This window comes from Haliotis rubra, unplaced genomic scaffold (assembly GCF_003918875.1).
Source record: "Haliotis rubra isolate DU_JTF1 unplaced genomic scaffold, ASM391887v1 Scf1109, whole genome shotgun sequence".
NCBI lineage: Eukaryota > Metazoa > Mollusca > Gastropoda > Lepetellida > Haliotidae > Haliotis > Haliotis rubra.
In genome coordinates, this window is record NW_025765014.1 from 198,341 (window position 1) to 221,424 (window position 23,084).

General features: G+C 42.2%; 2 protein-coding genes across 2 annotated transcripts; one reads left to right on the forward strand and one right to left on the reverse strand.

Moving 5' to 3' along the window:
- Positions 1-353: 353 nt before the first annotated feature.
- Positions 354-3,302, forward strand: LOC124287690 (baculoviral IAP repeat-containing protein 2-like). The gene is made up of 2 exons (XM_046724205.1): positions 354-1,637; positions 2,397-3,302. Exons 1-2 carry the CDS (start codon positions 697-699, stop codon positions 2,716-2,718), a joined length of 1,263 nt encoding a protein of 420 aa, XP_046580161.1. The 5' UTR covers positions 354-696; the 3' UTR covers positions 2,719-3,302.
- Positions 3,303-8,367: 5,065 nt separating this feature from the next.
- On the reverse strand, positions 8,368-21,609 carry LOC124287664 (ataxin-10-like). Its single transcript, XM_046724170.1, has 9 exons — positions 21,374-21,609; positions 20,105-20,557; positions 18,695-18,886; positions 18,021-18,098; positions 15,974-16,145; positions 15,616-15,724; positions 10,139-10,314; positions 9,414-9,477; positions 8,368-8,754 (listed from the first exon to the last, which is right to left on the reverse strand). The coding sequence occupies exons 1-9, from the start codon at positions 21,553-21,555 to the stop codon at positions 8,510-8,512; spliced, it is 1,671 nt and encodes a 556-aa protein (XP_046580126.1). The 5' UTR covers positions 21,556-21,609; the 3' UTR covers positions 8,368-8,509.
- Positions 21,610-23,084: the final 1,475 nt, after the last annotated feature.

Sequence of the window (23,084 nt, forward strand, 5' to 3'; positions counted from 1 at the left end):
ACGCTATAAATTCTACTGTAGAAGACTTTTCATTGTTATTCTGAGAAAAGTCTGATATATTATAGCTGATATATACTCTGTGTCATCTATCTATATTCTGTGTCATCCACCTATCTATCTGTTAGAAATGGTATATTTATGGAAAAATAAAGTTTAAATATTTCTTGATTAAATTATTTCGTTAGAGCTTAATACAATGTCATATTTTTATTGAAATGACATGAATTAATGGGATCGAGTATTAAGAATAATTTATATTTATTCCAGCCCCTGAATTCACAACGAACTAAGTGGAACATTTGGATAGTGAACTCACATTGCGAGCCGGGAAAATCGGAAAGAGAATTTCCCGGTTTTGTCGACAGTACTGGGAATACTGAGAGGGGAAGTTACAGGGAATATCGGTCGGGGAATTACCGGGAATAACGACAATACTGGGAATGTCGCTAGGGGAAGTTGCCGAGAATATCTCCAGGGGGCGTGGCTTCTAACAATGAGCTGTGTTTTGGCGTTATGAATACTCTGAAAGGGACATTTTCTGTGAGCGACATATAATGAGTGGAACTGCATTGTTTGGTCATTTCATCACATCTTGCCTATATCGATGTTCCTGAGTCTTACTGATTATCACTATTTGGACACTCAAATTAGTTGCTACAAATATAGAGGCCTGTGCTGAATACATCGACCGCTACTATGCTGTATGTTGGCCAGATGACAACTAAATGGACAGGCTCGTCTCGAGGCCTGCCGGACTGCGAGGGTGGGAGGGGCACAGATCACTGTCGTTCGAGGTGGAGAGAGACGGCGCGTGAGCCCGTTGGGTTGGACTCGGACCCCGCAATGGTGGACGGGATGAGAGAGGAAGAGAGACGACTTATGACTTACGCAAACTGGCCATCATCGTCACAGGATCCGGCCAAATTAGCAGAAGTTGGACTATTTTACACTGGACGACTGGACCGAGTCAAGTGCGCCTTCTGTCTGGGGGTGTTGAAGGAATGGCAGCCAGGGGATATCCCGCTGGCAGAACATAGGAGACACTTCCCTTACTGCAGGTTCATCCGGGGTGAGTATGTGGGCAATATTCCAGCCAGACAATCCACCATCCATCGGATACCTGGAACGTCTGGACTTAGACCAGACACACATGATGCCTCACACTGGATCAAGGGATGTGGCACTTCTGATGTGAATGATAGGATGCACATCACTCCCTCGCGTGGCCCACCAAACTACAGACTCAGACCTTCAGATACAGAAGCGTATCACAAACGATCTTCCATAACACTGAACCATTCGACTGATAAGACTGTTGCCCAATCTGTGGACACTGCGGACGGAACTCTTGATTATACATCTGAAGCAAGTCGTCTGGCGACGTTCAAACACTGGCCTGTGGAGGCCCAGATTTCACCAGAAGTACTGGCTAGAGCAGGTTTCTATCACGCCCCCACTCCGGGTAAACCTGACCGGGTGAGGTGTGGGTACTGCCAGGGTAAGCTGTATGCATGGAGCGGGGAAGAGGATCCGGAAATGGAGCACAAGAAGTGCTTTCCTACCTGTCCGTTTGCGGGGATGGCTGGAGGAGAGGCGAGGAGGACAAACCATTCTTTGACATCATCAAGTATTTCAAGGTAAGGCGTACATGGTACAGTCAATGTGATAAATGATTAAAACTTTTAGGTAGTTTTTAAATTGAAGGATTAACTAATCAATTTACAAATTGTCCAAATATTGCAATAATTTACCTCTGATTGAAAAATCTCTCCATATTTTTGACAGACTGATTGAAAATATTGACGAATTCCAAGCATTTTCACAATGAATTTCGTCACGTTGTCATAAAATTATTAATGGATTAAACTAAAATGCGTATATAGGTATGTAACTGTATGCCTTTATTTATCGTTATAACTGTATGTCTTTATAACTTTATTCATCTTTATAACTGTATATATCTATATAACTTTGGTTAAAACACGTAAACAACAAAACAAAGTCAGAATTGTTGAATGTCTTATTTGTTTTCTTGATTTCTTCTGTTATTGTATATGCGTAACCTTAAGTGACCCAGTGATGTAGAAGTTTTATCAATCTTGACCAACATACCAACACTTCTTTGAAATATATCTACGTGTACAGTCATGTTGAAAGTTACATGTTCTCTAAAACCACGTACAAGCAACATTCAAGGTTTTAAACACAAATGAATGTTTTTTTCTCAGAATTATGAATAGCACTTTTCTAATCATTGACAACCTTGGCACTTTACAACAACCCGGATAATTGATCAGCATTCTTGGAACATGTCCATTATCTTTCCAGCGGGTTATCAATCTGCACCTTTTAGGGAACAATGAGCGCCATCAAACCTAATCTTGTTCCTGTTTCAGTTTCTGTGAAGGTAACAGAGCCACGTCAGTTCCAGGAAGACTTCACCTTCCTTCCAAGAACGCGCTGTCAACAGCGTCAGGTGACATGGCAACAACCAATAAAGCTGAGTTTTGTGAACGCATGCGCGGCGAGGAAGGCGTTTTGCCCAAACAGAACATGAAAGACATAGGAGAGTTGATGTTGAGCGACACTGTGGCACGAGTCGTGGAGATGGGGTTTGCCAGGGAGACAATAGAGAAGGTTGTTAAGAGCAAGAGCAGCAGTAGTGAGCTGTCTACGGTTCAGGGGCTTGTGGAGGCTGTGCTGAACTACGATGTGTAGAGGATTTCTTTAAACCGTGAGCTGGGGATCCTATTATCTTTAATTGTATTGGCATCTGTGTTACACGTTATGTGCGTGTTTATACATCAGTATATTCAAGTCTACAAGAGAATAACCCAGGAACAAGAAATTGTTATCAAATATTATCTCTTAGCATAGGCGGATCCAGAGTAGGGTTGGGGTGAAAATAAACAGTGCACCCACCCCCATCCTCCTTTCTCAAAAAGCTGTATCCACCCCTGGTTTGGTCAAGTTACATCTAGTGGTGTACTAAGAGAAAGACTGAAAGGTCTGAACTCGAAAACCCAAATAGTTTTATCGACTTATTGCAGTCAGATCCAAGTGGGCGACAAACAAAGGCTAGTTCATAACAAATATTATACCTGGCTTGAGTGAGTGAGTGAGTGAGTGAGTTAGTGAGATATTATTTAGCGTCACATCGGCACTATTTCAGCCATATCGTGACGAGAACAATCTAGTTTATATCAATATGAAAGTCAATAAGGTTAGAACATAAATACCTGTCATCGAAGGACAGTAAATATACTAGAACATCACAGCTATATAAATTTAAAACTAGTACGCTAACGTAATATTAAATCACTATAGACAGTACAAAATAAAAACGGGCTATATAGATCACCAACAACTGAAGGCAGATCACCATACCAGGGACCATGGGGACTTACAGTACCTTTGCTACCTGGATTTACACCATCCCTTCAGCCATTGGTGATTGAAGACAAATCTAGCCATAAATTAAAAGTACACATATTCTACGATTAAAAAAGTGGCAAATTTAAATTTAATTTAAATGTGTTGGGACTTACGTATACCTGGCTTGAAGTTACAAAGGCAACATTGATGTACTGTACTTGGATAACATGATTTTCTGTACACAAGAATGAGGGGGTGACTTACGTTTTACGGCGGTTGTAACACGTTATCAGTTGCACCTAGCACAGTGTAAATGGGTGTGGTTCCTGGGTGTTCACAACTTTCGTTAAAACTGCCAGCACGGGTACGCGCTTACAAGAAAATCCAGCAAATTCTGGGATTTGATCCCAGGATAATCCCAGGCAAAAGTAGTACATCCACAATGCTAATAGTATATTATTGTGTAAGCTGGGTGGTGTCTGTGGTTCGTGATTAGTTCACTGCTATTTGGGGTCGGGAACTGGACCCCTCACAAACTATATTTGTAACCGGCAAATAACCGGCAGCAATGACGGTAAAACATTCATAGTGTCTACCCGTGAGCGTAAAGACAGATTAGAAATATCAAGTGAATGTTTTATCACTGAATGTGAATAGATATTCACGTCTACTTTTACGTATTTTGTAGAAGACATGATCATGTAACTTGGACCTGTACCGGAATGAACATAAAATATATGTTTTGGTTTGTTGTTATTTAGCTGGAGGCATTTATGTCGCATGTAGATGTATGTGAGAGACTGAGTTGGATTTTACGCCGCTTTTAGCAATATTTCAGCAATATGACGGCGGGGTTACACCAGAAATGAGCTCCACACATTGTACCCATGTGGGTAGCCTGGGTTTGTGGCATCACAAACGCTTTAACCATTAGGCTACCCCACCTGTGGTGGACATGCATGGTGATGAGGGTGTCCAGCGATTGTGTCGAGGCATTGAAATATGGCGGAGTGGAGCGTTTAACAAACAAACAAACAAACGAGGCCTTGATTAGCAGGTATGGGGCGCAGCGGAAGGTGACGTAAAATTGGGTTTTACGTCATTAGCTTGAGGAATATTTCTGCCTATATGACGACGTGCATGCGTGTGTATGTGTATGTGCGGCGGCTTGTACTAGCCCAGACTGAAGCTGGTTTTATAGTCGTAGCGCTAGCCCACTGAGATACCATGCCGCAGTGAAGCATGAATACCCCACTCAGACACATTATACTGACTCCGAGCCGACCAGTCCTTGTTGTACCCATTAATGCCGAGCGCCAGGCAGGGACCAACAAGTACCATATTTTTAACGTCTTTTAGTATGACACGGTCGGGGATCGAACCAACGACCTTCCGCTCTCCGGGCGGACGCTCTAACCACTACACCACGGAGGCGGTCCGCAGCTGAAGTCTCTATTTACAAGAATTGTACGATGTATACCGCCCTATATATCCGACATTTTTAACAAGTTCGGACAGGCTATTGTTTGTACACCATCGATTCAGTTAGCCTAAATAGGACTCAGTGGCAGTACACATCCTAACAAACAACTACATGTAAGAGTTGATCAACAATCCAGTTGCGATTCAAACTGGAGCTGGTTGATTTCTTATCTGGTCTAGACGGGTGCTTGTACTATCAACGACTGTATTTTTGTGTCGAGACTCAAATAGATATGGGATGTTGTAAACTAGTTGGACTACAGCGGACTTCCAAGTAAACAGTCACACCTGGTTAGGGCATAATACCCCTTGTCAACAAACATTCAGCATGTTCGTTGAAGGTACTTGCAACACCTACATATAGTCACTACAACACCACTGTCAAAAGCATCTCAACTTTCCACATCAACACTTCCAGCAATACTTAAGCACTTCATAGTAATGGAACAAGATGACTGTATTACCAATGTTTATTGTAATAGCAAGACATATTATTTCAGAAGGATTTTTATTATGTAAATTCATGACTGTTATAGCTTTAGCTCCATTTTATACAATAGTGTCACAGCAGATCGTGTTGTCATGTACTTATCATTGACATATCAGACTCGTACATCAACTGTTGTACTTCAAAAGCTCTAGCCAGCAAGAGGGGCGGTGGGGTAGCCTAGTGGTTAAAGCGTTGGCTCGTCACGCCGAAGACCCGGGTTCGAATCCCCACATGGGTACAATGTGTGAAGCCCATTTCTGGTGTCCCCCCAGTAATGTTGCTGGAATATTGCTAAAAGCGGTGTAAAACCAAACTCAGTCAGTCAGTCTAGCCAGCAAGAAAGGCTTTTGCTGCAGGCCATGACCTGTGCCAGGTCTGAGTATACTGCCAGCCTGGGAAGAGGTATTGTACAATGTGTGTATAAACCCATGGAGTGAGTGAGGGAGTGAGTTAAGGTTTAGTGTCACATCGGCAATACTGTAGCCATATCGTGACTATAACAATACATACTTTAATAATAAATAAAAGTTATTTCGTAAAATCTGTCAACAAAGGACAGTAAAACTACATTATCACAGATAGAAAGTTAAAACTATCATGTAAGCATTAAAATATTTATTACAATACAGGACAATGCAATATAAAAACCAGGCTATAGGTCACCAACAACTGAAGGTAGATCACCATACTATGGACCATGGGATAAACCCATGCAGGTGCATGAAGCCTACTGCTTGGTTCAGTCTCTCTGCTGATGGGTATACATCGTGCAGAATACATCTGGAAGAACCATCACATTGCTCACCCTTCCATGTCAAACATGTGCGTTAACGTGCTGTTCACAGAACCTGATCAATCAGTCTCATGCAGCATCCTCCTCATTAGGTCTCACAACGATCTTGTCCCCTTGTAGCTCTTCCTTCACCCCGATCTCCTGGAGAATCCTCATCAGGAGGTCTGACCACAATCTTGTCCCCCTGTAGCTCCCCCTTCACCCCAAACTCCTGGAGAATCCTCATCAGGGGTCTGACCACAATCTTGTCCCCCTGTAGCTCCCCCTTCACCCCAAACTCCTGGAGAATCCTCATCAGGGGTCTGACCACAATCTTGTCCCCCTGTAGCTCCCCCTTCACCCCAAACTCCTGGAGAATCCTCATCAGGGGGTCTGACCACAATCTTGTCAACCTGTAGCTCCCCCTTCACCCCAAACTCCTGGAGAATCCTCATCAGGGGGTCTGACCACAATCTTGTCCCCCTGTAGCTCCCCCTTCACCCCAAACTCCTGGAGAATCCTCATCAGGGGGTCTGACCACAATCTTGTCCCCCTGTAGCTCCCCCTTCACCCCGATCTTCTGGAGAATCCTCATCAGGGGGTCTGACCACAATCTTGTCCCCTGTAGCTCCTCCTTCACCCGATCTCCTGGAGAATCCTCATCAGGGGGTCTGACCACAATCTTGTCCCCTGTAGCTCCCCTTCACCCCGATCTCCTGGAGAATCCTCATCAGGAGGTCTGACCACAATCTTGTCCCATGTAGCTCTGCCTTTCACCCCAAACTCCTGGAGAATCCTCATCAGGAGGTCTGACCACAATCTTGTCCCCTGTAGCTCCCCTTCACCCCGATCTCCTGGAGAATCCTCATCAGGAGGTCTGACCACAATCTTGTCCCCATGTAGCTCTGCCTTCACCCCAAACTCCTGGAGAATCCTCATCAGGGGGTCTGACCACAATCTTGTCCCCCTGTAGCTCCCCTTCACCCGATCTTCTGGAGAATCCTCATCAGGGGGGTCTGACCACAATCTTGTCCCCTGTAGCTCCCCTTCACTCCGATCTCCTGGAGAATCCTCATCAGGGGGTCTGACCACAATCTTGTCCCCCTGTAGCTCCCCCTTCACCCCGATCTCCTGGAGAATCCTCATCAGGGGGTCTGACCACAATCTTGTCCCCCTGTAGTTCCTCCTTCACCCCGATCTCCTGGAGAATCCTCATCAGGAGGTCTGACCACAATCTTGTCAACCTGTAGCTCCCCCTTCACCCCGATCTCCTGGAGAATCCTCATCAGGAGGTCTGACCACAATCTTGTCCCCTGTAGCTCCCCTTCACCCCGATCTCCTGGAGAATCCTCATCAGGAGGTCTGACCACAATCTTGTCCCCTGTAGCTCCCCCTTCACCCGATCTTCTGGAGAATCCTCATCAGGGGTCTGACCACAATCTTGTCCCCTGTAGCTCCCCTTCACCCCCAAACTCCTGGAGAATCCTCATCAGGGGGTCTGACCACAATCTTGTCCCCATGTAGCTCTGCCTTCACCCCAAACTCCTGGAGAATCCTCATCAGGGGGTCTGACCACAATCTTGTCCCCCTGTAGCTCCCCCTTCACTCCGATCTCCTGGAGAATCCTCATCAGGGGGTCTGACCACAATCTTGTCCCCCTGTAGCTCCCTTCACCCCCGATCTCCTGAGAATCCTCATCAGGGGTCTGACCACAATCTTGTCCCCTGTAGTTCCTCCTTCACCCCGGATCTCCTGGAGAATCCTCATCAGGAGGTCTGACCACAATCTTGTCAACCTGTAGCTCCCCCTTCACCCCGATCTCCTGGAGAATCCTCATCAGGAGGTCTGACCACAATCTTGTCCCCCTGTAGCTCCCCCTTCACCCCGATCTCCTGGAGAATCCTCATCAGGAGGTCTGACCACAATCTTGTCCCCTGTAGCTCCCCCTTCACCCCGATCTTCTGGAGAATCCTCATCAGGGGTCTGACCACAATCTTGTCCCCCTGTAGCTCCCCCTTCACCCCAAACTCCTGGAGAATCCTCATCAGGAGGTCTGACCACAATCTTGTCCCCATGTAGCTCTGCCTTCACCCCAAACTCCTGGAGAATCCTCATCAGGGGGTCTGACCATAATCTTGTCAACCTGTAGCTCCCCTTCACCCCCGATCTCCTGGAGAATCCTCATCAGGAGGTCTGACCACAATCTTGTCCCCCTGTAGCTCCCCTTCACCCGATCTTCTGGAGAATCCTCATCAGGGGTCTGACCACAATCTTGTCCCCTGTAGCTCCCCCTTCACCCCGATCTCCTGGAGAATCCTCATCAGGGGGTCTGACCACAATCTTGTCCACCTGTAGCTCCCCCTTCACCCCGATCTCCTGGAGAATCCTCATCAGGAGGTCTGACCACAATCTTGTCCCCCTGTAGCTCCCCCTTCACCCCGATCTCCTGGAGAATCCTCATCAGGAGGTCTGACCACAATCTTGTCCCCATGTAGCTCTGCCTTCACCCCAAACTCCTGGAGTACTGTGACATTGTTGGCAAGTCCCTCTAGTCTCAGTCCCGCCAGATACTGCTTGTTGTCGGAGTTTCCCTCACACAAGTTCCGGACTGCCAGGACTACCCACTGCGTGATAACTAGTTGTGCTCAGGAATATAACACTCATAAATGGTAACAGAGGCAGCTCCTACCTAGGTATAACTACAACAACCACAAGGATTGATGCTAAATGAGTGTATGGATGCTGGTATATGTACTGATACGACATAGATGTATGCATGTTAATCTGGGGTAGTATTTGACTTTAGCAACCCATGCTTGTCGTAAGAGCCGATGTAACCAGATCAGGTGGTTAGCCTCGCTGACTTGGTTGACATGTCATTGTATCCCAATTGCATGGATTGATGCTGATGCTGTTGATCGCTGGATTGTCTGGTCCAGACTCAATTATTTACAGATGCTACCATGTAGCTGGAATATTGCTGAATGCTCTTAAACAACAGCCAAACCAAACCAATGCGTGCTACTGAGATGAGCTGATGCTACCTTGGCATAGAGTATGAGATATGAGTGAGTGAGTGTTAAAGTGAGTGAGTGAGTGTTTGAGCGTTTGAGCGAGTGAGTGAGTGAGTGTAGGTGTGGTTTTATGTCACTTTTAGCAATATTCCAGCAATATCATGGCGGGAGACACCAGAAATGGGCTTACCCTGAGCAAACGGTTTAACCACTAGGATAAATGTGTGAGATATGAAGTTTGTAACATATAATAATGATTGCCATCTGTTAAAGAGGATACAAGGATTTTTTCCATCCATATTTGACTGGTCAAGAATTAAAGGAATTCCATCTAGTTCCCGTACCTGAAACAAACAAAACCACACTACTGCAGTTAGCTGTCAGCTAGTATTTCTTGTAACCTTTACTTCAGAATAACCATTAAACTGACTACAGGGGTTCAAATAGAGCTTACCCAGGTTGACATGAGACACCTCTCTTCAGATAAGCCTAACTTCAAATGACAAAAAGACCTCTCGTTTTGACAACCGTAATACACTCCGACTGACTGCAGAGGTCTCTCTTCATGATAACCCTTCATGATTACCCTAATATACTTCAACTGACCACAGAGGCCGCTCTTCTTGATAACCCTAATATACTCCAACTGACCATGGAGGTCTCACTGATAACCCTAATATACTCCAACTGACCATGGAGGCATCACTGATAACCCTACCATACTCCAGCTGACCATGGAGGTCTCACTGATAACCCTAACATACTCCAACTCATCATGGAGGTCTCACTGATAACCCTAACATACTCCAACTCATCATGGAGGTCTCACTGATAACCCTAACATACTCCAGCTGACCATGGAGGTCTCACTGATAACCCTAATATACTCCAACTGACCATGGAGGTCTCACTGATAACCCTAACATACTCCAGCTGACCATGGAGGTCTCACTGATAACCCTAACATACTCCAGCTGACCATGGAGGTTTCGCTAATAACCCTACCTTGTCCTGGTTGACTCTGTGACGGAACACCATGTTAGCAAGGAGACGTATGAGATCCCTCTTCAGCCCAAAGGCAGGGTGATGTGGATCTATCCGGTCCGATTCGGTCATCTTCTCTACAGCTGTGAAATGGTTGCCACCTTGTCGCCCGATGTCATGTATGCCATGGAGCAGATCTACAAGTGAGAAACTTCTGTCATGGCTAGGTACACTCTCCTGTCCTACACCACCCAAACTTTGTAGGATGATTTTCTTTAACTGATTAGCCTAAACTCACAGGACATAAAGGACGGTTAAGACAGCTTCATGAAGGTGCCAACCCTATTTAACCTTGAATCCTAAATACCATACAGGATGGCTAAGAAGGCTAAATATTCAAACATGAGGGTGCCTACTCTATCCAGCCTTGCATCCCAAATACCAGTCCCTCCTGGATTCCGTGATTCTGCTGTTGCAGAATAAATTGCAGAAATTACCTTTTGATGCAGAAAAATGTCTGGTCCACGGAAAACGCATTTTCATGTAGATTACCTGCAGAACTTGCCACTTTTTCTGCCGCAGAATTCACTTATTTTGAAAGTTGAATCAAGATTGACTATCACCCAAAACGAAAAGTAGGGGTAAATCTCAAAAGAATGAATGGTTTCACAAACATGAACTGAGACATTTGTTATAATGACATTTACAATATATTCCTCCATGATGATTTATTCACAAGGTAATATTTTCTTCAGCACCTTACAATGATATTATTTTGAATTTGACCCTGCAATTATGTTCACAAAATCGATCATTTTGAAGATTGAAATTGCATTCTTGTGTGTTTTTTTCAAGTTTTAAACTGCAGAATTTTTTGAAGAATTTTGAAAAATTGGATGCAGAATTGACTTAAATTTGCCCTGTAATTCTCCCTCCAGGAGGGACTGAAATACCATACAGGGTGGCTAAGGGGGCCAAATATTCAATCATGAGGATGCCTTCCCTGTTCAGCCTTGAATACCATCTAAATTTTCACTCCAAATCCCATTGCTCATCCCATTATCCTGAATACATCTTAATACATATCACAAAAACTGACACAGAAACACATTCAACTAACTGGTAGCACCCTCAACAAGTGCTGGAGACCCTAACAGAGGCAAATCTTATGGGAAGAAGTTTCAAAAGTAGTTTTAGATGTTGGCAACACAGTGTAGACCTAATCGTGAAATGAATTGAGTGTTTCAATTCTTTCACTTCATTTGTTGAAGGAACGGAGAATCTTACTCAAGTGTCTTTTGATATCAAGTATATCAACTCATGGAGTTTTATACATTTATCAAAGTTTTAAGCCTACTGAAGCCTCTCACTGGTGCTTACTCTCCTGTATAACACATGCAGCAGATATAAGGTCATACACATCTAACTGGGCTGTCCAACAGTTTTGTAAATGTATCAATCAGCATAAGCCTATGAAAGCCTCTCACTGGTGCTTACTCTCCTGTATAACACATGCAGCAGATATAAGGTCATACACATCTAACTGGGCTGTCCAACAGTTTTGTAAATGTATCAATCAGCATAAGCCTATGAAAGCCTCTCACTGGTGCTTACTCTCCTGTATAACACATGCAGCAGATATAAGGTCATACACATCTAACTGGGTTGTCACACAGTTTTGTAAATATATCAATCAGTATAAGCCTATGAAAGCCTCTCACTGGTGCTTACTCTCCTGTATAACACATGCAGCAGATATAAGGTCATACACATCTAACTGGGTTGTTGCACAGTTTTGTTAATGTATCAATCAGCATAAGCCTATGAAAGCCTCTCACTGGTGCTTACTCTCCTGTATAACACATGCAGCAGATATAATGTCATACACATCTAACTGGGTTGTTGCACAGTTTTGTTAATGTATCAATCAGCATAAGCCTATGAAAGCCTCTCACTGGTGCTTACTCTCCTGTATAACACATGCAGCAGATATAAGGTCATACACATCTAACTGGGTTGTTGCACAGTTTTGTTAATGTATCAATCAGCATAAGCCTATGAAAGCCTCTCACTGGTGCTTACTCTCCTGTATAACACATGCAGCAGATATAATGTCATACACATCTAACTGGGTTGTTGCACAGTTTTGTTAATGTATCAATCAGCATAAGCCTATGAAAGCCTCTCACTGGTGCTTACTCTCCTGTATAACACATGCAGCAGATATAAGGTCATACACATCTAACTGGGTTGTTGCACAGTTTTGTTAATGTATCAATCAGCATAAGCCTATGAAAGCCTCTCACTGGTGCTTACTCTCCTGTATAACACATGCAGCAGATATAATGTCATACACATCTAACTGGGTTGTTGTACAGTTTTGTGAATGAATCAATCAGCATAAGCCTATGAAAGCCTCTCACTGGTGCTTACTCTCCTGTATAACACATGCAGCAGATATAAGGTCATACACATCTAACTGGGTTGTTGCACAGTTTTGTAAATGTATCAATCAGCATAAGCCTATGAAAGCCTCTCACTGGTGCTTACTCTCCTGTATAACACATACAGCAGATATAAGGTCATACACATCTAACTGGGTTGTCACACAGTTTTGTAAATGTATCAATCAGCATAAGCCTATGAAAGCCTCTCACTGGTGCTTACTCTCCTGTATAACACATGCAGCAGATATAAGGTCATACACATCTAACTGGGTTGTCACACAGTTTTGTAAATATATCAATCAGTATAAGCCTATGAAAGCCTCTCACTGGTGCTTACTCTCCTGTATAACACATGCAGCAGATATAAGGTCATACACATCTAACTGGGTTGTTGCACAGTTTTGTTAATGTATCAATCAGCATAAGCCTATGAAAGCCTCTCACTGGTGCTTACTCTCCTGTATAACACATGCAGCAGATATAATGTCATACACATCTAACTGGGTTGTTGCACAGTTTTGTTAATGTATCAATCAGCATAAGCCTATGAAAGCCTCTCACTGGTGCTTACTCTCCTGTATAACACATGCAGCAGATATAAGGTCATACACATCTAACTGGGTTGTTGCACAGTTTTGTTAATGTATCAATCAGCATAAGCCTATGAAAGCCTCTCACTGGTGCTTACTCTCCTGTATAACACATGCAGCAGATATAATGTCATACACATCTAACTGGGTTGTTGTACAGTTTTGTGAATGAATCAATCAGCATAAGCCCATGAAAGCCTCTCACTGGTGCTTACTCTCCTGTATAACACATGCAGCAGATATAAGGTCATACACATCTAACTGGGTTGTTGCACAGTTTTGTAAATGTATCAATCAGCATAAGCCTATGAAAGCCTCTCACTGGTGCTTACTCTCCTGTATAACACATACAGCAGATATAAGGTCATACACATCTAACTGGGTTGTCACACAGTTTTGTAAATGTATCAATCAGCATAAGCCTATGAAAGCCTCTCACTGGTGCTTACTCTCCTGTATAACACATGCAGCAGATATAAGGTCATACACATCTAACTGGGTTGTCCAACAGTTTTGTAAATATATCAATCAGTATAAGCCTACTGAAGCCTCTCACTGGTGCTTACTCTCCTGTATAACACATACAGCAGATATAAGGTCATACACATCTAACTGGGTTGTCACACAGTTTTGTAAATATATCAATCAGTATAAGCCTATGAAAGCCTCTCACTGGTGCTTACTCTCCTGTATAACACATGCAGCAGATATAATGTCATACACATCTAACTGGGTTGTTGCACAGTTTTGTTAATGTATCAATCAGCATAAGCCTATGAAAGCCTCTCACTGGTGCTTACTCTCCTGTATAACACATGCAGCAGATATAAGGTCATACACATCTAACTGGGTTGTTGCACAGTTTTGTTAATGTATCAATCAGCATAAGCCTATATGAAAGCCTCTCACTGGTGCTTACTCTCCTGTATAACACATGCAGCAGATATAAGGTCATACACATCTAACTGGGTTGTTGCACAGTTTTGTTAATGTATCAATCAGCATAAGCCTATGAAAGCCTCTCACTGGTGCTTACTCTCCTGTATAACACATGCAGCAGATATAATGTCATACACATCTAACTGGGTTGTTGTACAGTTTTGTGAATGAATCAATCAGCATAAGCCTATGAAAGCCTCTCACTGGTGCTTACTCTCCTGTATAACACATGCAGCAGATATAAGGTCATACACATCTAACTGGGTTGTTGCACAGTTTTGTGAATGAATCAATCAGCATAAGCCTATGGAAGCCATTACAGTTCCTGTATATCACATTCAGCTTACTAAACACCATACATCTCTTTCAACTTTATTCAATGAGTGTAAGCCTATGGTAGCCACTATCTGGTGCTTGTGTTACTTTGTATCACATAGAACTTACAAAAGGCCATACACCTCTTTCAACTTTATTCAATGAGTGTAAGCCTATGGTAGCCACTATCTGGTGCTTGTGTTACTTTGTATCACATAGAACTTACAAAAGGTCATACACCTCTTTCAACTTTATGCAATGAGTGAAAGCCTATGGCAGCCACAATCTGGTGCCTGAGTTACTATGTATCACATAGAACTTACAAAAGGTCATACACCTCTTTCAACTTTATTCAATGAGTGTAAACCTATCGTAGCCATTATCTGGTGCCTGAGTTACGCTGTATCACATAGAACTTACAAAAGGTCATACATCTCTTTCAACTTTATTCAATGAGTGTAAACCTATGGTAGCCACTATCTGGTGCTTGTGTTACTCTGTATCACATAGAACTTACAAAAGGTCATACATCTCTTTCAACTTTATTCAATGAGTGTAAGCCTATGGTAGCCACTATCTGGTGCTTGTGTTACTTTGTATCACATAGAACTTACAAAAGGTCATACACCTCTTTCAACTTTATGCAATGAGTGTAAGCCTATGGTAGCCACAATCTGGTGCCTGAGTTACTATGTATCACATAGAACTTACAAAAGGTCATACACCTCTTTCAACTTTATTCAATGAGTGTAAACCTATCGTAGCCATTATCTGGTGCCTGAGTTACTCTGTATCACATAGAACTTACAAAAGGTCATACACCTCTTTCAACTTTATTCAATGAGTGTAAGCCTATGATAGCCACTATCTGGTGATTGTGTTACTATGTATCACATAGAACTTACAAAAGGTCATACACCTCTTTCAACTTTATTCAATGAGTGTAAACCTATGGTAGCCACTATCTGGTGCCTGAGTTACGCTGTATCACATAGAACTTACAAAAGGTCATACACCTCTTTCAACTTTATTCAATGAGTGTAAGCCTATGGTAGCCACTATCTGGTGCTTGAGATACTATGTATCACATAGAACTTACAAAAGGCCATACACCTCTTTCAAGTTCATTCAGTGAGACACAGTGTAAGCCAATGAAAGCCAGTTTTGGATGATAAATTCTGCTGTGGTCAACTGGTACTTCACTTACTGATACAGCACACGAAGAGGTCGGAGTCGTCCTGCAGACTTCCATACAGGGAATACTGAGATGTGGCCATTCCAAGAGTTTCCAGGATCTTCACGAGCAGCAGGGGGGTCTAGAGATACAAGAATGAGTCAGGGAACAGGAACACATTATCAAACTGCCAAGCCCTTTCTCCAATGCTAAAGCCCTAAATGAAGCAATTCTAGATTCAGTCATTATATTAATCTCCAATCTCACTGGGGCTCCTTTTCAATTTCAAAGGACCTGTTTGTTTCTATGAAAATTATATACATTCAGAGACAAACTCATTCACTTGTTAGCATCTCTAGAAATGTCCATCTATCAGCAACTCCAGCCTCACTTGTGAGTCTCCCGTGTCCTGGAGTCCTGCCTGTAGGATCTGATGGCTGTACGCCTTCACCTCCCTCCCCAGGTACAGCAAGTTCTCCACTGCTACAACATGCAACTTCTCCGTCGATGTATCACTCTCCGCCCTCTTCAACATTCCAATAGCAACCTCCACAACAAACAGCCTAAAACAACAGAGAAAGAGGTCTAATACTACCAACTGGGTCTCCTGTATAACACACAACAGACATAACGACATCCATTACTGGGTCTCCTGTATAACACACAACAGACATAACGACATCCATTACTGGGTCTCCTGTATAACATGAGTAGACATAACATCCATTACTGGGTCTCCAGTGTAACACACAACAGACATAACGACATCCATTACTGGGTCTCCTGTATAACACAAAACAGACATAACGACATCCATTACTGGGTCTCCTGTATAACATGAGTAGACATAACATCCATTACTGGGTCTCCTGTATAACATACAGTAGATATAACATCCATTACTGGTGAGCGAGTTTAGTTTTATGCCGCACTCAACAATATTCCAGCTATATAACGGTGGTCTGTAAAAAATTGAGTTTGGACCAGACAAGCCAGTGATCAACAGCATGAGCATCGATCTGCGCAATTGGGAACCGATGACATGATTCAACCAAGTCAGTGAGCCTGACCACCCGATCCCGTTAGTCGCCTTTTACGACAAGCATGGGTTACTGAACTAACCCGGACCTTCACGGGTCATGCATTACTGGGTCTCCTGTATAACATGCAGAAGATATAACATCCACTACGGGGTCTCCTGTATAACATGAGTAGATATAACATCCATAACTGGGTCCCCTGTATAACATGAAGCAGATATAACATATGTTATTGGGTGTCCTGTATAACTTACAGTAGATATAACATCCATCACTGGGTCTCCTGCATAAAATGCAGTAGATATGACATCCATTACTGGGTCTCCTGTATATTATGCAGTAAATATAACATCCATCACTGGGTGTCCAGTATAACATACAGTAGATATAACATCCATCACTGGGTCTCCTGTATAACATACAGTAGATATAACATCCATTACTGACTGACTGAGTTTGGTTTTAAGCCGCTTTTAGCAATATTCCAGCAATATCACCAAGGGGGACACCAGAAATGGGCTTAACACATTGTACCTATGTTGGGAATCGAACCAGGGCCTTCGGCGTGACAAGCAAACGCTTTAACCACTAGGCTACCTCACCACCCCACATCCATTACTGGGTCTCCTGTATAACATGCAGCAGATATAACATCCATTACTGGGTCTCCTGTATAACATGCAGTAGATATAACATCTATTACTGGGTCTCGAGCATAAAATGCAGTAGATACAACATCCATTACTGGGTCACCTGCATAAAAAATAGTAGATATAGCATCCATTACTGGGTCTCCTGTATAATATACATTGGATATAACATCCATTACTGGGTCTCCTGTATAACATACAGTATATATAACATCCATTACTAGGTCTCCTGTATAATATACAGTAGATATAACATCCATTACTGGGTCTCCTGTATAACATACAGTATATATAACATCAATTACTAGGTCTCCTGTATAATATACAGTAGATATAACATCCATTACTGGGTCTCCTGTATAATATACAGTAGATATAACATCCATTACTAGGTCTCCTGTATAATATACAGTAGATATAACATCCATTACTGGGTCTCCTGTATAATATACAGTAGATATAACCTGTGTTGGCCTACCTGTGACTGTCGACCTACCTGTAAATGTCGACCTACCTATGACAGTCAACCTGCCTGTAAATGTTGATCTACCTGTAAATTTTGACCTACCTGTGACTGTTGACCTACCTGTAAATGTCAATCTACCTGTAATTGTTGACCTATCTGTGACTATAGACCTACCTGTGAATGTTCAGCTACCTGTAATTGTTGATCTATCTGTGACTATCGACCTACCTGTGAATGTCCAGCTACCTGTGACTGTCAGTGTATCAGTAAATGTCGACCTACCTCTGAGTGGGAGGTAGTTTAGTGTAGATGGTTTCACAGAAGGCTGCCACCTGCAGGAGATCTTCCACCACAAACAGCCTGTAATTAAGACATACAGGTCACCACATGACAATCTATACAGTGATCTGAGTTCTGTTATTTAATTAACACTGCAGTCAGCTATTTCCCCACTATTTCATGGCACATGTAATAATCAAATGACTCTCGGGCTGACAAGTAAATAAGTCTAGACCTGTAAAAGTCTCAACCCTTGTTTGATAAAGTCCTAATAAGCTCACTCAAGGAGATGTTACTTGTGTTGATCTTGTGATGCCAGAAGGGTTGTTCAACATGTAGCAAGGTAAGTTAAGGACAAATAACTTCATTGCACTGCTTTTGTTTCAGTTTGTTCATGCTTAAAATATGGTCAAATTAAACACCATGTCATAATGCAGGTTAGCAAGCAAAGGGAGATAATCTGAGTCCAGGTCTAAACAGGCATGTCAAAACAGATTTTAAATTGATACACACCTTAGAGAGAAAACAAACATGTTTTACAGATAAATACCAAAGCATGAAATCTTGTTTTAAAACCATAATGATAAGATATATGTAAAAATGCATGCAGCCAACGGTCTGTAGCCCAAACTTTGGACTAGTACTTGAAACAAATAAGAATGATGATGTCGACCTACCCCCATTCCACATCCGCTTGGACAGTCTGTTCTATCACAGAGAGCACAACGCTGGCGACAGTGTCGTCATCCAAGCAGAGGTAGTCGGGGAGGACTCTGTTGGTCGTGTCTGCTGTCTGTGTCAGGAGACAGTTGTGGAGCACCATGCAGGTGTAGTTCACTACGCCACAGTCAGACGACTGCAGCAACCTCCTGTAACCATGGAAACACAGGTATAGGAACCAAAATCATCAGCTTTGGGACTACAATTATTATCTTACCTCACACATAAATGTCACTTTCTGATTGGCTGAGCACTCTTCTATTATTTTCAATGTACCCCATTTACAAGCGAGTAACATTTCAATGTACCCCGCTGTCAATGGCAACTCATTTGGTACTTCGTGGTAGTAATTCTTTATCTCAAATAACATTGAATCACGTATGATAGAATAGAATGTTTTGTGAATGCAAATCGATGGAAGGGAGATAACTCTAAATCTGTTTTTCTTGTCAGCAAAATCTAGCAATGGCTACAAAAAGATCTGTACCCGTGCTTCAAACAATTCAAAATTTAACATTAAGGTGTTCGGTAAGATAATTACATTGTTCACTGGTCCCTCGGGGCCCAAGGCTTGATGTACCCTCAACCCATGCCCCCCTCGTGATCAGTGAACAACTTATAATATAATGGCACGGCGATCAACTACAACATGTCACAATGGAAAAACAGATTAGTCAGTAGTGGTTATACAACCAATTTTTGGTTTTCTATTTTTCCCAATATTTATCACATTCCATTTGAAATTATGTTGTTGTTGCTCAAACACCTTAATACTTCCTATTTGCACTTTTCATACATTTCTGCTACTAGTCAGAATGATGCACATGCAGTATTTCACATGACATAAACATGTGCGACCAGGTCCCACAAATGTACAGAAGGGACACGTTTAAATATATTTTGTCCAAAGTGTCCACAATATATTCATTGAATAAATTCTTGAAAGACATACATAGCATCTGCCCTGAAATATTTTATCAAAATCTGTTCAGTACACCATGTTACGCCATTTCATTTATCTACAGGACTTGTCTTTCCTGTAGGGACATTTGAAATAAATTATTAGTGGTCTTTAGAACACATCATTTAACAGTCATCTCTACTGAATGTCAGACACATTATATAACAGTCATTTCCCTTGCATGTCATACACATTATATAACAGTCGTCTCACCTGAATATCAGGAAAATTAATGATCTCACCTGAAGGTCAGACATATCATACAACTATTAGCCCACATTATCGGTTGCATGCACTTTGAACACCAGAAGGTCAGACACATTAATTATCTCACCTGACTGGCTGACTGAGTTTGGTTTTACGCCACTTTTAGCAATATTCCAGCAACATCACGGCGGTATCTCACCTGAAGGTACAGAGAAACTGCCTACACACATTCTCCTGGTTGTGATTGTGCCCAACACACATATTGCCGATGAACTGCATCGCGCACCTCTGTAGCATGATCAACTCTGCTGTAGAGGGTTGATCAAATACCACCTCCAACACAGCACAAGTGTCTGACATCACAGTGGTAGATCCACCAATTGTTGACTGGTTACCACGGCAACCTGCACATGCATTACGCAAACACCGAAATGTCTCTGTTGCACATTTTACAAGGTAATCATCAAGAGGGTGCTCTCTATCGCAGCCTGTTGTTGTTGCTGCTGTTTGGTCTGTGCCCATTGTTGTTGCTGCTGTTGAGTTGACGACTGATGTTGCTGCTGCTGTTTTGTTGGTGACTGTTGTCATTGCTGTTCTTACTACTGACAGAGCAGCAAAGACGTCATTGAAAACAGACATTGCTGCATTGTTTCTGCAAATAAAAGTAACCTGCAGTCATCAGCAAATGGTGCTCAAGAGTTCAACCGACACAGACCTTAAACTACAAGCACTCCTATGACATATTTGAGTGGAAAACAATGACTGGTCCCTTCAAAAACTATTAAAGAGTGGGTGCCATCAGAAAGAATTTTTTTTTACTTTTTTCTTAAAGATTCCATTACAAAGAAAATTGTTTTATCAGCCAATGACACTCTTTAGATTATTTTTACCATATGCATATATCACTCCTCTAAGAAAAACAAAATATTTCAACCTAATTTAACCTTGAATGCTATTTGTAGATTTTTTATTAATGAGTGAGTGAGTGAGTTTAGTTTTACGCCACACTCAGCAACATTCCAGCTTTATGGTGGCGGTCTGTAAATAATTGAGTCTGGACCAGACAATCCAGTGATCAACAGCATGAGCATCGATCTGCGCAATTGGGAACCGATGACATGTGTCAACCAAGTCAGCGAGCCTGACCACCTGATCCCGTTAGTCGCCTCTTACGAAAAGCATAGTCGCCTTTTGTGCCAAGCATGGGTTGCTGAAGACCTATTCTACCCCGGATCTTATGAAGATGGATGTGTGTTGCTAAAGGCAGATAACTTGAAGTGAATGATTTCATTCAAAGAGGAAGTTAAGTTCGACTCAATATAATTATGTAAACTGTCAAGGGAGCATTCAAATACCTTGAGAAACTTTCATTTATCTATTTTTGCATCTACCTATGCATAAGTTTTCTTCATTAAATTATCAACATCATAAATTTTGTCAAACAGCACGGTATAATTTATCCAAATACCTGTATGCATCTGACTTGAACAACTGAGTAAATTCAGCCAATGTAGAAATGCACTGAGACCACTGACTGTCAGCAGCCAGGACACCGACACCGCCATGAGCCATGTTTGTTGATACTGACGCTCTCTCCTTCCCGAGTCCACGACGCATGGTTAACTGGGAACAGACGGGCCCCCGGATCATCTAGCTGATGCGGGCCCTGTACAAGTTATCGCAAGTTGTCGTGCGCAAAGGGAGCCGGGAACCGGCTTAGAATGAAAGGCGGGCAGACTGCTTACGGAACATGGTGTAACTTCCGGAAACGTTAAACTGGGCATTGCTATATGTTGCGATACGACAATCACCCAGTTGATTATACTTACAATAAGTACTTGCAATTTTGGCCTTGCAAGTCATTGGAATTTTGTTAGGTCCGTTGATGCCTGATGTGAGAGGTTTAAATGAAAGGTTGATATACATCGTTACGGAGCCTTATAAGTCTTATAAAAACTAGTTAAATCAAATTTAGTGCAAAAAGGCAAATACATGACGGCTACGTACTAGTATAACACAAAACACAATCAGTTTAACTTTTACCAGGGGTAATCTACAAATCTTCTATTCTCCCTGCTTTTACTTTATACACAGAGTGATTTACTTCCATTTTGCCAGTAGTTAATCCGAGCACAGTTAACGAATATCGGATTATAATTAACATCCTAATTATCAAGGTCGTGCCTGGACAGTGTTTACCACATGCAAAACAATTTTAGTCGATGATAAGTGTTCACAATTTGCAGCTTCCATTATCAATTTCTTATCAAAACTGACAGATAAATTTGGTCTTCACCCTGTACAATATGTATACACACACACACACACACACACACGTGTGTGTGTGTGCGTGTGTGCGTGTGTGCGTGTGTGTATAATCACTGTATCATTCGTTTACCTGTAACATAACTTATAACACTAATCATCTTCTTAAAATGATAAAAATGTTAAAGAAACATTACATGACTATAAGTTATATATGTATTAATGGTATATTTTTGTATATCTGTAACTTTATTTATAAGATGAATCATATACATGTACTCATGCCAATAATGGTTGTCAACCCCTCCCCACCCCAACCCCCACACCCCCACACCCTCTCCAATTAATAAAATAAAAGGGGTGACAACCATTATTGGCATGAGTATATATATATTTTTAAATTTGAAAAATGAAATAAATTGGCAAAATGTTGAAATGATTTGAGTTTTAATCTCCTAATAATCCCGTGTGTTGTACCATTAACTTGAAATTAATTACTTGACAATAAAAAAGGCAAAGTGGAAGGACACCACACAGAATATGCCAATAACAACCTGAACAACAAAGCAAACCAAAAACTACAGATTTAGAAGTGAGTTATATCTTAATCTATATCTCTATTTAAGTCTAAGCTCTGGGTGAATGAAAGCATAAAAACGTCAGGGGGTAATACAGAGTGTGACAATTGACGTTTGAATGTTCACGAGCGTAAGTAGACACGACAGCGGTAGAAATCGGAAATGTTTTTCGTGTTCACATCCGATAGGCCAGGGGATTTTGTTCACTCGCACTTTGCCAGAGTCTAACCAAAAAGGTCTTGTTAAGACAACATTGCACTATGGCTAGATGAGAGATGTGAGCTAGGTAATTAGCATTAGCCACTGAAGCGTGAGCCTTTGTTCTAGGGCTATAGT